General features: G+C 41.1%; 1 protein-coding gene across 1 annotated transcript in view; it reads right to left on the minus strand.

The window, feature by feature from the left end:
• The window catches only part of PDIA5 (protein disulfide isomerase family A member 5), a 212,431-nt gene extending 199,126 nt beyond the window's left edge, over window positions 1–13,305 (minus strand). The window contains exon 1 of the mRNA XM_060774774.2: window positions 13,118–13,305. Coding sequence (XP_060630757.2) covers window positions 13,118–13,198 — 81 coding nt within the window. The 5' untranslated portion in view covers window positions 13,199–13,305. The remainder of the gene's footprint in view (window positions 1–13,117) is intronic.
• Between the last annotated feature and the right edge of the window lie 3,793 nt (window positions 13,306–17,098).

The following is a 17,098-nucleotide window of genomic DNA, read 5'->3' on the forward strand; positions in this document are numbered from 1 at the left end:
TGACAGTCCATGTGATTTCACTTGACCATTTTGAGACAATAGTTCATCTGTTAAAATTACCATATGGGAGTAGGGTACACCGAGAAATCTTGATGTCACGAACAATGACTACTCCATGCAAAACATTTTAAATTGCTAATAAGAGGGAGGCAACTCACTGCCTTTCAATGTATATGAACTATACAAATCAAAATATTGATGCAGCATGAGTATCCATTGTCCAAAATGCTTGGGAACAGAAATATTCTGGACTTTTTTTCCCCCAAAATTTTTGAATATGTTTGCATATACAGTAGAGTCTCACTTTTCCAGCATAAACGGGTTGGCAGAATGCTGGATAAACGAAAATGTTGGATAATAAGGGGGGATTAAGGAAAAGTCTATTAAACGTCAAATTACATTATGATTTTACTAATTAAGCACCAAGACATCATGTTTTACAACAAATTGACAGAAAAAGCAGTTCAATACACGATAACATTATGTAGTAATTACTGTATTTACTAATTTAGCACCAAAATGTTGCAATGTATTGAAACATGAAAGACAAGATTATAAAATACATTAAACTATTGGCCATTACAATATTAAAACGCAACTAAGCCTAAGTCCACAAATTCAAATCATAGTCCAGAGTTCCAGTCCAAGATCTATTCATTGGCAATTCTCATGAGTCATTGCAGTTGCTGCTCAGTCAGCTGCCTGAATGCTTGGTCCCAAAGCCAAGATTTAAGTTTTTTTTCTAAAGGAGAGGAGAGAAGGAGTTGCCCTGATTTCACTGAGGAGTGCGTTTCATGGACGGGGGGCACCACCAAGAAGGACCTGTCTCTCATCCCTGCCATTATTTGAAACAAATTTGATGTACATTGAACCATCAGAAAGTCATATGGATATTTTTGGAGTATTTTGGATTTCAGAATTCTGGATAAGAGATGCACAACCTGTATGCACAAATAGAGATGTGGAGATCTATAGTGAGTAGCATTTATGTCTTTAATGGAATAATTGGAATTTCTCAGACGGCACCAGCATTTTTATCCCATCTAAGGTTCTTTTAAGGTTATGAGGTTTTTCCCATCGTTGTCATACAAATATTTTTTACAAATTTTGATATGAATTTTCCTAACATACACTTTTACACACACTGTCTGAAGACTGCACATTTCAAGTACATGCATTTAGTTGTGTACATTTTCTTCTATGTAGTTCGAAAAATTAAAAATAATGTGATGATTGGGATATCTACTCCATCATGCAAAACCAAAAGACATAAATGTGCACTAATTAGAGATCACAGATCATGAATTGGATTTTTTTATTTATTATCTACCAAACTCCTCCCAATACATTAACACACATTAGCTTTATTACATTAGCCAGTGCTTCAAAATGAATAAAACCAATCCATTTACAAAGTTAAGGGAACTACAGCCACGTGGCATGTAAAAGAAAAGAATATAGACTTCTAGTCTTCCGCCCATCAGATTGCAGCGTGCCATTTCCCTCCACCCCTGATCTGATCTCTCCTGCTTAGCCACTTTCATACCTTCGGCAAGGCAAGAGCAGAGTGCAGTCTATGTGCCCCTGTGGAGTTCCCTGTTTATCTTTGGTGAATGGACTACAGGGCTAGGGGGTGGGATAATCCTGCTCTCTCCCTCTCTTAGAGAGAAAGCACTATGTCAAAACAATTTAGTAAGAGCAGAGTGGAACCTCAAGAGATAAGAACTAAAGCAAGATACAATGCTAGCTCAGGGTCTCAGAAAGCAAGACAAGTAGAGCCATACTTCAGCGAGGACATAAATATTATATGGGATCTGTAGGAGGAATGACTGCAAGCAAACTACACAGAAGAGAGGCTGAAATGAATTTAAAAAAAAATACTCTGAGCCAGATTTTGGCCAACCATTATGCTATGAAAGGACGTCCCCATACACAAACTCAGTCTGACAACTACTCAGTTTGTAGACGTTCAGGTTCCAGTTCCCTTGGACGCGCTTCCATTTATTTTCTACTCAGACATTTTCCAAGAATTTCTAACTGAAATCTCCTCTGACACAACTAGGGCCTACCATGTTTAACTCCAAAGGGAGCCTTAAAACCGTTTGAATAAACATTTCAAAGAAACAAACAAGAAAGATCCTTCTCTGAAAAATTCATAAGTCAAGTTCTACTTCAGTACATTCTGATTTTGAAGAAGAAAGCCAAGAATCAGAAAGATGTCGTTTTGTTTCGTTTTCTATATTTTTTTAAAAAGCAGCTTATGTTTTCTTTGCTACACTGGACAAATAGCCAAGAGCTCAGTGGAAGGAGACCGCCTTCAGTTTAGCATGTCCAACCTGCAACAACTTCAAGGAATGCTGACAATATCCAGTAATAAGCAGTCACTAAGCACTAAGCTTCCTTAAAGACAACTTCTACCCACTGGGACTGAGGGTTAAACATTTTTTCTTGGAAATTTGTTTAGTTAATGCTCAGCTAGCTACTCCAATTGCCTCAACTCAAAACCAGGAATAGAAAAAGGGAGTGATTTTCATAACTTTTAAATTATATTTGTATACGAATGTCATGCCCGTTTCCCATGAAGAACAACTGGCCCTCAGGTTCCACTGGGGTGAGGATAGTGGGACACAAGACCTACATAAAAATGGAAAAAAACACACAAATATCTCTAGAGTTTGGATACATACATGTTCCCTCGCTTACTTACTTGCTCACTCAGACAGAAGGGGGGAAAGGAATGGGAACAGTCCATTTCCTTCATCTGCCCCAGAGATCTATGGATCACCTAGCTTCTCTCCACCAGCTTTAGAAGTGTATTCCCTTCTTCCGTTCTGCTTGAGAGAACATTTGCACCCTCCCTCCTGCCTCATCCCATTTCCTTCCCCTCTCCCAACCAAGTGAGAGAACATCTCATCCCACCCCTTTCCTCCTTCCTGCCTGAGAGAAGGAACATGCATCCTCCTTCCTGAGGCTCCCTCATCCCATCTCCTCTCTTTCCCTCCTAAGTGAACAAGAGAACATGTGCAATGGAGGGCATATGCACACCCTCCCTTCTCCCACCTGTCCCCCCTCCCATCTGAGTAAACAAGCAGGAGAATGTGCTCATAGAAAGGCCCTGGAGATATTTTGTGGTAGTCCTATGAACCTCAGCCCTGTGAAAATTGGCCACTAACTGTAAAAAGATACTTTGATCCCACCCCCAAGAAACTGTCACACCTCCAATTCGAGAACTACTAAAAAATGGGAATACACTTTTAGTGCAGTTATTTTATTTCTAGTTGCCACATACAACTCATCAAACCCAAATTTCAGGAGACCCCCGGATATGCTTTTGTGCGCCTCCTGAAAACTGGAGGGTAGCCGAATAGCTGTTTTCGGTCCACAGCCAAAAAATGTAGTGCGATCCAACACATTGGCGGCAACAGGGGGGCTTCCTGGACTCTCCTTCCCATCATTTTTAGGGCTATCAGGATGAAAATGACCACACTTGGAGGACACATCAACCACTATTAGCCCACCAAGTTTCATAACAATTGGGTCATCCCTGATTTTAAGTAATTTCTTTTCCTTTTAAAAATTCCCAAGATATCCCTTGCTGGCCCCGCCCTGTAAGTTCTCCAGAAGGAGCAGCAGGGCACCATTCCTTCCTGCCAAGTAGTAGCATGCCAAAACTAAGTTTTGTAGCTCTTCTTACTACTGGAAGCAGCCAAAGGATTATTACTACTAATTCTTATAATTACTGGAAATTCAGAAGGCAGAGAGCACAGAGAGAAATATGAACAGAGAGAATTTGTTTGCAAAGGAATCAAAGCACAGGTAGATAGGTAACTAGGTAGTAATTTTATGCGAATGAAGCTTTTCTGTTTGTTTGCTGAAATTATTATTAATCTTTTAAAAGTATTTTCTAAAGCAGAGGAGGGGAGGAGGAAAAAGAAGCTAAAGGGTGACTCAAGGTTCTCAGAGCCATCCAAATATTTTAAAGAAAAGCACACCAAGAGCAAAGAGTTGCTCTTTCTTTCACCCAAGTTCCCAAACACATGCGCGCAACCCACCTGTCCTGCACTTTCCCAACTCCCAGTCCCACTAAATAAAAAGAATCAAGAAAATCAAGGTAAATCAACAAAAATCAAAAAGATTCAATGCTAGAGAGAGGCCAAGCCAAGACAAAAAATAAAACTGAGAGTGAGCAGCAAGGCAATCAGACTGAAGCACCTCTCTAGAGCCAGGATGCAACTGAGAGCAATGGAGACGACATAGCCTGCGTAAGACGCATTACAGTTTTCTTCTATTCTGATTGGCCCAACAGGCAGGGCTCACAGGTAAACTCCATGCGAGCATGCAGCAGCCTCTTTGTGTGCCAAATAGGTAAGGAGGATCTGCCGCGTAGTCTATTTCAGCCATAAAAAGCATGGCAGCGGAACACTTACCGTTATGGCCAGCTAAACAAGCCAGATTGGCCAAAGGGAACCGACCACAATGAATCCGTGCACAAGCCTGCTACTGACTATATTAGCCAATGCTGCTTGATGTGCAATCTAATAGGATTCAAAGACCCTCAAAACGCTGCCACCCACCCACCCACCCCCCCTACAGTGAAGGTAAAACTCACCAGCATATGTGGAAGACAGTAAACTCTGATTAGCATCCCAAATCTGATGGAACATACATGATATTCCGTTACAAACTTTCCAGTGCTTATCCGTTTGCAGATCATTACCCTAAATGCATAGTTATAAATAATCATGATTTTTCATGTCATGCCTTTTTTTTTTCTTTTGCTGAGGGAGCAGAAAAGATTCCTTCCAAATGTATTCCTCATTTGGGGCCATGCCACTTAGATCTTGCAAAGGGTCGAGTGGGGTTAAGATTTGCACATGCTTAGCATTACTTACCATGTACTATCCATTAATGTAAATGTAAATTTAAGAACACATGTATGCCTTTAGATCTTTGACCTATAATCTGCTTTGCTACAGCAAATCTTATTCCTTTCAGTCATTCCATTGAGACTTTCACTGCTATAGTACTTTGAGGAACAGGATAACAGTCAAATATGTACTGAATTATTAAGATTTAACCTGTTTTGGAATGATGCCTATCTAAGACAAACCTTCAAATTCGAAAATACAGCAATTCCAAAGGGTATTATATGGTTTTTGAAAGAAGTTGGATGAATCAACAAAAGCTCGGCAGAAGAAAAGAGCAAAAGAAACACGGAACTAAACAAAAAGATAGAAAATAAAATGGGTAATCTACAATGGCATGGTGCAATTTAATTGTAAGGTTGTCTGCTCACCTTCATTCCCAAAGGGAAAGGCTGAGATAAAAGCCACCGTAAGCTCTTATGAGAAGAGGTAAGGTATCGATCAAATTAATAGGAGCAATAATAAAAACTGAGGTTCTGAGAAAGGCAACAGGAATTGCTCTCCCAAGAATTGATATTTTAGACAGGGGTAGGCAAAGTGCCAGCATGTAAGAGCTACTGTTTTTTCAGCAGAACCCCAATATCTGAAGCCAGATCCAAAATATTATCAAGGAGACGTATTCTTGGAATAAAGAATTTAAGCTGCCTGTGAACATACACTCATTCTGCAGTTAGATTTCACATCACACCTGAAGGTCACTGAAATATACATAGGCCAAACACATTGAGCCTTTTCTAAAATAAAAACAACCATTCACTGAACACTTGTGAACATTTCTCCCTTTTTTTCTGTTTCACAAGAAAAGAAAAGACGAATTCCTGGAACCTTCGACTTCCCTCGCAGTTGGGGAGTTCTCCTGGACTCATTGCTGAGCCTGGAACCACAGATATCACCAGCGGCCAGAGGAGCATTCACACAATTTAAACTTGTGCACCAGCTGCGCCCATACCTTGGGAAGTCGGACTTGGCCACTGTAGTCCACACTCTGGTTACATCTTGAATAGACTACTGCAATGTGCTCTATGTGAGATTGCCCTTGAAGACTGTTGGGAAGCTCCAAATGGTCCAATGAGCAGTAGCCAGATTGGGTTGTTGTAGGTTTTTTCAGGCTATATGGCCATGTTCTAGAGGCATTCTCTCCTAACATTTCGCCTGCATCTATGGCAAGCTTCCTCAGAGGTTGTGAGGTCACAGACCTCACAACCTCTGAGGATGCTTGCCATAGATGCAGGCGAAACATCAGGAGAGGATGCCTCTAGAACAGTAGTTCTCAACCTAGAGTCCCCAGATGTTTTTGGCCTTCAACTTCCAGAAATCCTAACAGCTGATAAACTGGCTGGGATTTCTGGGACTTGTAGGCCAAAAACATCTGGGGACCCCAGGTTGAGAACCACTGCTCTAGAACATGGCCATATAGCCCGAAAAAACCTACAACAACCCAGTGATTCCGGCCATGAAAGCCTTCGACAATACATAGTAGCCAGATTGCTCATTGGGGTGGCGTACAGAGAGCATACAACCGCTGTTACATCAGCTCTCGGTCCCACCTCCTTCACAGGCGCAACTGATATTTGGAATGCCCTTCCAAAAGATCTTCGCCAGGCCCCTACTTTAGCAGCTTTCAGAAAGAACCTAAAAACTTGGCTGTTCCGATGTGCCTTCCCAGATTAGGAATCCCCCACCCAAGTCCTAGAAGCACTTTAGTACAATTAACATTACTGCACACCGTATTATTTTTATTCCTATGCTCCTCCTGCCACTCTAGCACTTTTAACCCTGTACCCCATTGCGCTGGCCGGCCCAGTTTTAAAGTGTCATGATGTATTGTTATTGTCGTTGTTGCTGGTACAAATAAAGTTAATAATAATAATAATAATAATAATAATATAACTGATAGGGACGAGAGGTAGGCCTTCTTAGTGATGGGCCCTCAGCTGTGGAACTGCCTCCCTAGTGACATCACCCCCCTCAATCCTGGCCTTCAGGAGGAAAGTGAAAACGTGGCCTTGGGATCAAACCTTTGGAGAATAATTTTAGTGCAATAATAGATATGGAAGCTGTGCCATGACTACTGGAATGACTTCTGGATTATGATACTGGATGGAGTGATTTTAATAGTGGTTGTAATGTTTTTGAATGTTTTAATATATATTATTTTTAATTTAAATGTTTGTTTTAATTATATGTTGTAAGCCATCTTGAGTCCCCTTCAGGGTTGAGAAAGGTGGGGTATAAGTAGGGTAAATAAATAAATAAATAGTTCTATTTCTGCAGCATAATCCAAAAACAAGTCTAGAAAGGATTTTTTCTGCTTTTGATGCAAAACACTAGGAGCAAGAAAAGCTTGGTGGCCAACTACAAATCATTCAGAGATGTATCAACTTTCATCATCTACCTTCTGCTTATCTTGTGCTTTAGTGCTTTCAGAAAAGACCTGAGAGGGAGTTTTATACATGGAAAGTTTGGAGAGATGCTTCATTTTGAGAAACAGGATTGATAACAAAGACGAATCTTGAGACATACTGAATCATCTTTTCAGAACACAGAAAAAAATAGGATAAGATGAATGATAGGGTAGCCTTTACTGCACAGAATACAGAGATGGTAGGTTAGTCATTACTGCAAAACACTTAAGACACACTTAAGATTGCAAATGTAGAAACAGAACTGCTCTATTTATCACACAACTTCATTATGGCTACACTTTTTAAGGTTTTTTTTTTACTTGTCCATACTGCAAGACTTTGAAAGTCTAGCAGATACTGATATGATCATCCATATCAAATCCACGCAGTATACTAACCAAATCATACAATGAAAGCAGCATTCCACAAATTAGTAATTCATATTATACTGGCCCATTTAAGTAAGCATGAATAAGTGTCAATGAAGAAACAAAGAAAACTACATTCTAATGGCAAATATATATTCTTTTAAAATCCAGTTAAAGTAACAAAAGATACAGCTCAATATATGTAACAAATACTCAGAGGTGGTTTTTCCAGTTCTGTCATCTGAAATATAGGCTATGGTTTGTTTTTACAAGAAAAAATAACAAGGTCTTCTTATCAGCTCTGCAACTGTACAAATCTGATAACCTATACATGACACCACCTTGTCAGATGCACTTGGGATACTATCTAGAAAAATCAGTCTTTCACACTCAAAAGAAATGAAGAGTTGGGCAGTAGCAGCAAGTTGAACTGGGGGATTCGGGTTCATGCCATCTCTTTTTGGCCAAGAGGCAAGACAGACACTGACTATGCATGCATATATCAAGCAAAGCTGTGGTTCATCTCAAACATTGTTTGTTGCTTTTACCACAAATCACCATGAAGATGACCGTGCAAACCATTTTTTTGGCTTCATTTGTATATCACTTTTCTCACCCCAAGGGAGGACTCAAAGCAGTTTCCAACATATTCATGGCAAACACAGACATATAAAAACCTAACATAAAACAACAATAACGTATAACGATTAATTAAATTGTAAAACGTAACAACGTTCAGACATTAAAACGTGGAGTTAGAAAACATATTAATATAAACATTAACATCACAATGCAAAAATCATAGTCGAAGGCCATTCCAATATCAAAATTCAATTGCACATAATCCCTGTTCGTTCCTTGTATTGCTCACTGCCCAAATGCTTGGTCCCACAGCCATGTTTTTGCCAAGAGGGAGGGAGCTGATCTAATGTCATTGGGAAGGCAGTCCCATAGACGATGGGCCACCACTGAGAAGGCCCTGTCTCTCATCCCCACCAATGGTGCCTGCGAGAGGGGTGGTACATATGGCCTTTTTAAAATGGGACAGAGAGCAGGACCTCCCCGGATGATATTAACCTCTGAGATGGTTCATAGGAGGAGATACATTTGGACAGGTAAGCTGGGCCAAAACCGTTTAGGACTAGCCAGCACTTTGAATTGTGCTCGGTAGCAGACTGGCAGCCAGTGGAGCTGGTGTAACAGGGGGGTTGTGTGCTCCCTGTACCCTACTCCAGTGAGCAATCTGGCTATCGCCTATTGGACCAATTGGAACTTCCAGTCTTCAAAGGCAACTCCATGTAGAGTGTGTTGCAGTAGTATATTCAGAATGGAACTGACTTCCCAAGATATGGGCACAATTGGCACGTAAGTTTTAATTGTGCAAAAGCTCCCCTAGCTACTGCCGAAACCTGGGGTTCCAGGCTCAGTGATGAATCCAGGATCACTCTGCATTTCTGCTCTGTATTCTCCCTCTCTTTGTTTCAGTTCCTGTTTCTCAACTGGCAGCTGGGAAAAAAGTCAGGGATGCTATCTCGCTATAGGGTTGGGGATAATAATAATATACATACATGATTTTAATATGCTCAATTAATGCAGCAGAGGAAGTGGTCCGTTCATTCAATAGTTTTAACTGTACATGTTTCTCCCATTTTAAAAAGGCCATATGTACCAGAAAGAGAAGCTTCGAGAAAGATTCTGCTTCCCCCTGAAGAATTCCTCCTAACAGGTTTATTTTAGATGTGTAAGAGATATATATAGGGGGGGGGGGGGGGGAGCATTATCACACCATGCCTCTACAGTGACCTACTCTAAATGTAAGTTTGTCACCTAAATCGCTATGTGTGATAACCAGAAAGTGGCTGAGATATCCACCTAGTGGCACAGAGCATCAGGTTGTATTATGACACTTATAAAATTAATGCAGACGCTGGTTGCCGTTTAGCTTCAGGGACACAACTTGCTGGCACTGTATAGCTGGCTGCACACATTAGGAATATGTTAAGGCTTCTTCCTTGGGTTTTTGCGCTTCCTTCCAAGCCAATAGATATAAGGCCTTTGCCAGAGGCACAAAGTCAACGAATGCCAATCAGACATCTCTCTTTTTCAAGTCATGCCCTGTGTTTGTAGGCAGTGCAATGTGTGAGTAGAGCTCTAGGCTGGCTGGGTAGGACAAAAAGGAAGCAGAGCAAATAGAAAGCACTACTGCAATAATACAATTGGTTTGCTGTGTGGAAATTAACACACGGCTATCGTGTAATTCTCTTTCAGAAGATTGACTTAGCGAGGTGTGAGAAAATTAAGAGGTTATCCAGGTTATGATTGTTTGTTAAGGGACAGAAGGAAGTCTAATTCTGCCCAGTAAGTTAAACAGAATTCATGCAAGCATTCATGTTAAACAACCCTCTGACTTATTCATGTTAAGCTCTTTACAGAATCAATTAAGAAAGAGTTTTAAAAGCTTTCTCCCCACCATAGGAAGGAAAAAGCACCACTTTAACAGAGAGGATGATTAAGAGTTTGTGATACTCTCTGCATTTAAATTATACTATATACCTCGATATTTCTGGATTGCTGTCAGAAAGCTTTTCCACTCATTATCCCAAACTTCAAGGCTTCCTTGATTTTCCCAACAACTTCATATGAATTATATTGCATAAAGTGTAGTTATGCATACAGATATTAGGATGTGTGTTAATATTCCGATTTTCATGCCACCCGACCAGCTATTTTATATATAAGATTGCGAACTGATTCTACCAAGCAGATAATTCGAGGTCACCTTTTCCCTGCAAATTAATGCAGACAAGCTCAGTAAGGTCTCGCAAACATTAAAAACAGAACTTTTGAGGGTTTTTTAATTGGCAGATCTAACATATACTTCACAAAGCTAATAGAAGGCATTTGGGAGCAGACAGATCACAAAAAGGAAGTCTATAAAAATTGCAGGGGAAATGGAAAAGGCACGCACGCACACACACAACAGTCTTGTTTTGAATTTGTGGTAGGAAAAAGGCAAGAGAATCAAGGGAAGTGGAAAGCAAACAATGCAACGGTGAACTGGACTTCAGGCAAGGTCAAAAGAAGGCGCCCCTCAAATGTCAGTCAGCTTTGCATCCTTCTTCCATCTTAGCTCTCAACAGAAAAATACAGTCTATCTACTTTACCTTTCACATGATAGGCTATATCTGCACAAACATTAGTCATTTCAAAGGTTGCAATGCCTATTTTCAAGTATAAGAACCCATACTTAATTCTGGGTGACTTACTTCTGAGCACGCCCATCTACACAGTAGAATTAATGCACCTTGGCATCACTTTAACGCCATGGCTCAGTGCTATGAAATCTTGAGTCTTGGTAGTTTTACAAGGTCCTTAACCTTCTCTGTCAAAGAGTGCTGATCTCTCTGTATTGTCGAAGGCTTTCATGGCCACAATCACTGAGTTGTTGTGAGTTTTCCAGACTATATGGCCATGTTCCAGTAGCATTCTCTCCTGACATTTCACCTGCATCTATGGCAGGCATCTTCAGAGGTTGTGAATATGGCCATACAGCCCGGAAAACTCACAACAATCCAGTGTTGGTCTCATCAAACTATAAATGCCAGGATTCCATAGTATTGAACTATGGCAGTTACAGTGGTGTCAAATTCCATTAATTCAACAGTGCAGAGGCACACTTAAATTGCCCCATAAGAAATCCATCCTTGGTGCATTTAACTGAGGATTATATCCCACCGAGCCCAGTGGAATATGCTTCTGAATAAACACATATAGGCTCTACTTCCACTCAGAAATGAGAAGCAAGGCAGGGAGAAATATCTGAAGTGCTAAGCCTCACAAGAAGCAATATTAAGGCTGAAATGCTGATATAGACTGACCTGAGAGTAAGTCCCACTGAACGTCTCCTGCATACACAATGCACAGCGTGGTTTATTGCAGTCAACAGACCACACAAAGAAGGATGCCTTTAATAATCGAACTGTCATACCTATTACAGAATTATAACAGTGGGTAGGTAGTATATTAATCGTATTTTAAAACATGAACCCATTTCCACATGGAGGCATGCACAGATTTGCATACTTAAGGACTAATTATCCCAACTACAGTCCAGAAGACAACTTGTTTGACTAGGATGCCCTCCGATCCCCATTTGCTCACTTGTGTTGCTGATTTTGCAAATAAAAAGAGGGAAAAGGAGAATGAGGTTTGCATTCTGCACACACAGGGCGACTGATGGCTCAGGGTGCGTCCACACTCTAGAATGAACCCAGATTGGCAATGCTTTAACTGACACAGCTCAATGGGATTTGCAGTTTGCTGAAGCACCAGCACTCTTTGGGAGAGAGTTGCATCTACACCAGGCATGGGCAAACTTCCAGGTGTTTTGGACTACAACTCCCACAATTCCTAACAGCCGGTAAACTGTTAGGAATTGAGGGAATTGGGAGTCCAAAATACTTGGAGGGCCAAACTGACCTACACTGTAGAATGAATGCAGTCTGATTCCACTTCAACTGTTTTGGAGGAAAGGTCTGCATCCCTGGGATTTGTAGTTTGATGAAGCATCAGCACTGCATCGACCCATAGCAAACTGAAGTGGGGCACACTGCATTAACTCTACACCAGGCATGAGCAAACTTGGGCCCTCCAGATGTTTTGGACTACAATTCCCAGAATTCCTAACTGTTAGGAATTCTGGGAGTTGTAGTCCAAAACACCTGGAAGTCTGCCCATGCCTGGTGTAGATGCAACTCCCAAAGAGTCCTGATGCCTCAGCAAACTGCAAATCCCGTTCAGCTGTGGCTGTTAAAGCGTTGCCAATCTGGGTTCAGTCTAGAGTGTGGACGCACCCTGATTCATCAATCTCCCTGGTCCAAAACGCCTGGAGAGCCCAAGTTTGCCCATGCGTGGTTTAGAGGCATCCCTTTGCCAAACTACAACTTCCAAGAGTCCATACCAGAAGTAGGCACACCTTTTTTGGTCAGTACATCTCTCTCTCAGGATTTCCGCAGCGCGGCAGTTAAAGCGTTGTCAAACCGCGTTAAACCTACAGCTGTAGAACTCACAACAACCCACAAGTAGCCCTGGAGTGAGGAGAGGAAGGTTTCCTGCAAGTGTTGGGAAAGCAAGCCTTTGCAAGGAGAGCTTCCACATAAAATACATAGAGAGAGGTGTGTGTATATAGATGTGTGTGTGTGTATCTGCACGCTCAGGCAGAGCTTCCAAAGGGCAAAGAAGTTGTAAGTGTAACTTCTTCCCGCGCTTCCTCCTTTCCTTTCCTTCCCTTTCTCCCTTTTGGGGAGGAGGGGGACTCGCCCCAAGCCCAGCCCCGCGTGCCCCGGGACAGCGCGCGCCCCTTGCTCTCCCTCGCTCCCTCCCTCCCTGGGCCAGGAGCAGGACTCGAACCCGGGCTCACCCAGAGGACCAGCGGCAGCAGCAGCCACATCCCGGTTCCGAAGCGCTTGCTGGGCGCAAAGAGGCGCGCGCCCGGAGCCATCGCCCGCTGCCTTGCCTTCTTTGCCCGCTCCCGGCTCGCGCGGAAAGAAACCAGCCGCGGATTCTGCTCCTGCTCTATTGCTAGTGCTGCTGCTGCTGCCACGTCTGGCTACGCATGCGCAATCCCACGAAGCGGGGAAGGTGGGGGGAGCGAGGCAGATTCGAGGCTGGAGCGGGAGAGGGGCATGCTGGGAAATGAAGTTTGGGCCAAACACAGGCAAAGCGAGAAACAGGTGGCGCGCCTGGGCAAAGCAAATAAGAATGAGGCAGATGCATCTACACGGTGGCGTTAATACCGTTTGAGGCCACTTTGGCTGTTATGTCCTTTTACAACGTCTTTAAGCCTTCTTTGCCCAGGAGCGCTGGTACCTCTGAAAACTACAACTCCCATGACTCCATAGCATTGAGCCCTGGCAGCTAAAGTGATGTCTATTATTATTATTATAATAATAACAATCATAAATCTTTATACCCCGCTTTTCCCCAAAAAAAGAGGGAATCAAAGCGGCTTCCAACATGTCAAAAAAGGTAGAAAATCAACAGCAATTAAACACATATATAACATATAATAATAATAATCAAATACAAAAGCAATCTTGTTTGCTGTGTACCGATCTTGTTGTTTATCAAATAACAATAATAATAATAATAATAATAATAATAATAATAATAATAATAAATCTTTATTTATATTCCGCTTTTCTCCTCAAAATGGGACTTAAAGCGGCTTCCAACATATCAAAAACAGTTTAAAATCAACAGCAATTAAACATATATATAACATATAATAATAATAATATATTATAATAATATAATAGTATATAATAATAATAATAGTATATTATAATAGTATATAATAATATTATATTGTTATAGTAGCAATTTCTGGGTGTTCTGGGTCCGGGGGCAGGGCAAGTGCTCAAGCGGCGCATTAGGGATGTCTATGCACAGCTGGACCTAGAGAGCATAGGTAGGTCTTCAGCCACAAGGTTTTTAGCTTCCCACAAAAGGAATATTCATTTAGAGCACTACCTAACTATTCCACTTCCTCTACCCTTAAGAAGAATATATACTAGGGCTAGGTTTGAACAACTCGGTACTATGGTGCAAATCGGGCGCTACTATAACATCCCAAGAAGTGAGAGATTCTGCGTCTGGGGAGAACAAACAGTGGAAGACATTGAACATTTCTTAATTGACTGTCCAGCATACACCGAACTGCGAGACAGATATTTACATCCAATATTATCCAACTGCAGGTCCCCCAACAGAAATGATATTCTGACATCCCTCTTGCAAAGGCAGGAAAGATCCAGCATAATCAGAGTAAGCCTTTTTATTCTGAAAGCTATTAAGAAAAGAGCAGATTTCCTGAAAGAAGAACCAGGAAAATAAGAGTCTGACTTATCACCTTGTTGCCTTGTTTTTTACTCGTGTTCTATTTTGAAATGGTCATATGACTGATCAAATAAATAAATATTATTATTATATTGTTATAATATAATATAATATAATATTATAATATTAATATAATAGTGGTGATTAGCGCATTGGGTGCAGTGCCTAAAGACCTTGGCCTGCATTTTAACACAATCAGAACTGACAAAATTATCATCTACCAGCTGGATGACTAGGATGGTTTTAAATGGTGCATTTTAATATTTTGATAAATGTTTTTTAATGTTTATGTATTGTATGTAAATTTGTGCACTGAATGTTTGCTGTGTATATGCTGTGCTCCGCCCTGAGTCCCCTTCAGGGTGAGAAGGGCTGAATATAAATGTCTTAAATAAATAAATAAAAGGCCACCTTACTGGGATCTGCACACATTATTTGCCAATACATCACACAGTCCTAGACACTTGGGAAGTGTCCGACATGTGATCCAATACAACAGACAGCAGAGTGACCTTGTTTGCTGTGTACTAATCTTGTTGTGTTTCTAATCATCATCATCATCATCATCATCATCATCAAATGCAAAAGTCAGCATAGTGATCTTGTTTGCTGTGTACGGATCTTGTTACGTATCAAATAACAACAATAATATATATAATAATAAATCTTTTTATATCCCGCTTTTCTCCCCAAAAAGGAATCCAAAGTGGCTTCCAACATATCAAAAACAGTATAAAATCAATGAAACACATATAAAACATATGATGCATCAATGAAATACAGGGTTAGTCAAAATGAATAGGCCAATTCGGCTACAATTAATTTTCTTATTGGCCTATTCATTTTGACTAACCCTGTATAATATAAACAGATACAGACATTTAAAATTCTATCATAGAGCTGCCTTTAATTTTTTGGGAAGATGGCACTATATAAGCACAATAATAACATCAATGTATATCCTACCTTTTCTTTTATTCTTATTGGTATTGGGTTGTTGTGTATTTTCCGGGCTGTATGGTCATGTTACATCTCTCCTGATGTTTTGCCCACATCTATGGCAGGCATCCTCTTAAGTTTTGAGGTCTATTGGAAACTAGGCAAGTGGGGTTTATAGGTCTGTGGAATAATGTCCAGGGTGGAAGAAAGAACTCTTGCCTGCTTGAGGCAGGTGTGAATGTTGTAACTGGTCACCTTAATTAGCATTTAGTGACCTTACAGCTTCAAAGCCTGTCTGCCTCCTGCCTGAAGAAACTCTTTGTTGGGAGGTGTTAGATGGCCCTGATTGATTCTTGTCTGGAATTCCCCTGCTTTTTTTAGTGTTGTTCTTTATTTACTGTCCTGATTTTAAAGGTTTTTTTTTTTAAAAAATAATACTGGTAGCCAGATTTTGTTCATTTTCATTGTTTCCTCCTTTCTGTTGAAATTGTCCACATGCTTATGGATTTCAATGGCTTTTCTGTGTCATCTGACATGGTGGTTGTTAGAGTGGTCTAGCATTTCTGTTCTCAAATAATATGCTATGTCCAGGTTGGTTCATCAGGTGTATTGCTATAGCTGACTCTTTGGCTGAAGTAGTCTGCAGTGCCTTTCATGTTCCTTGATTCGTGTTTGAGTGATGCTGCGTTTGGTGGTCCCTATGTAGATTTGTCCACAGCTGCATGGTATATGGTAGACTCCTGCAGTGGTGAGAGGATCCCTCTTGTCCTTTGCTGAACGGAGCATTTGTTGGATTTTCTTTGTGAGCCTGTAGATAGTTTGTAGGTTGTGTTTGTTCATCAGTTTCTTCAACAAGAACGAAGCAACAAAATCACCAGAAAGACTAACACTCCTCTATTAACTTCAACATACACAAGGCAAAGGTAAATGTTTTCCCTTACATTAAGTCTAGTCGAGTCCGACTCCATTTCTAAGCCGAAGAACCAGTGTTGTCCATAGACCTCTCCAAGGTCATGTGGCCGGCATGACTGCATGGAGAGCCGTTACCTTCCCACAGAAGCGGTACCTATTGATCTACTCACATTTGCATGTTTTCGAACTGCTAGGTTGGAAGAAGCTGGGGCTCACCCCAGATTAAAACTACCAACCTTTCAGTAAGCAAGTTCAGCAGCTCAGCGGTTTAACCTGCTGCACTACCAGGGGCCAACAACATACATGCACCAACAACTGTGTAAATTGGAAGCCCTCTCACCTAGGCTTTATGGATTCCCAAATATCCATAAGAACTCCACCCTGCTCAGACCCATTTTGAGTGCCATTTGATCCCCCATATATGACTTGCCCCACAGCTACAAGCCCATATTGGGCTCACTACGCACTACATCAAGGATTCAGCCCATTTCATAGAAAAAATCAGCAACCTCAAGCTCAACACCAATGACAAACTGATCAGCTTTGATGTGGTGTCTCTATTTACCAAGGTCCAGGTAGCAGACACCATTGCCCTAATCAACCAGAATTTCCCAGAAAACATCACAGCTCTGTTTCACCATTGCCTCACCAT

This window comes from Anolis sagrei, chromosome 1 (assembly GCF_037176765.1).
Source record: "Anolis sagrei isolate rAnoSag1 chromosome 1, rAnoSag1.mat, whole genome shotgun sequence".
Classification (NCBI taxonomy): domain Eukaryota; kingdom Metazoa; phylum Chordata; class Lepidosauria; order Squamata; family Dactyloidae; genus Anolis; species Anolis sagrei.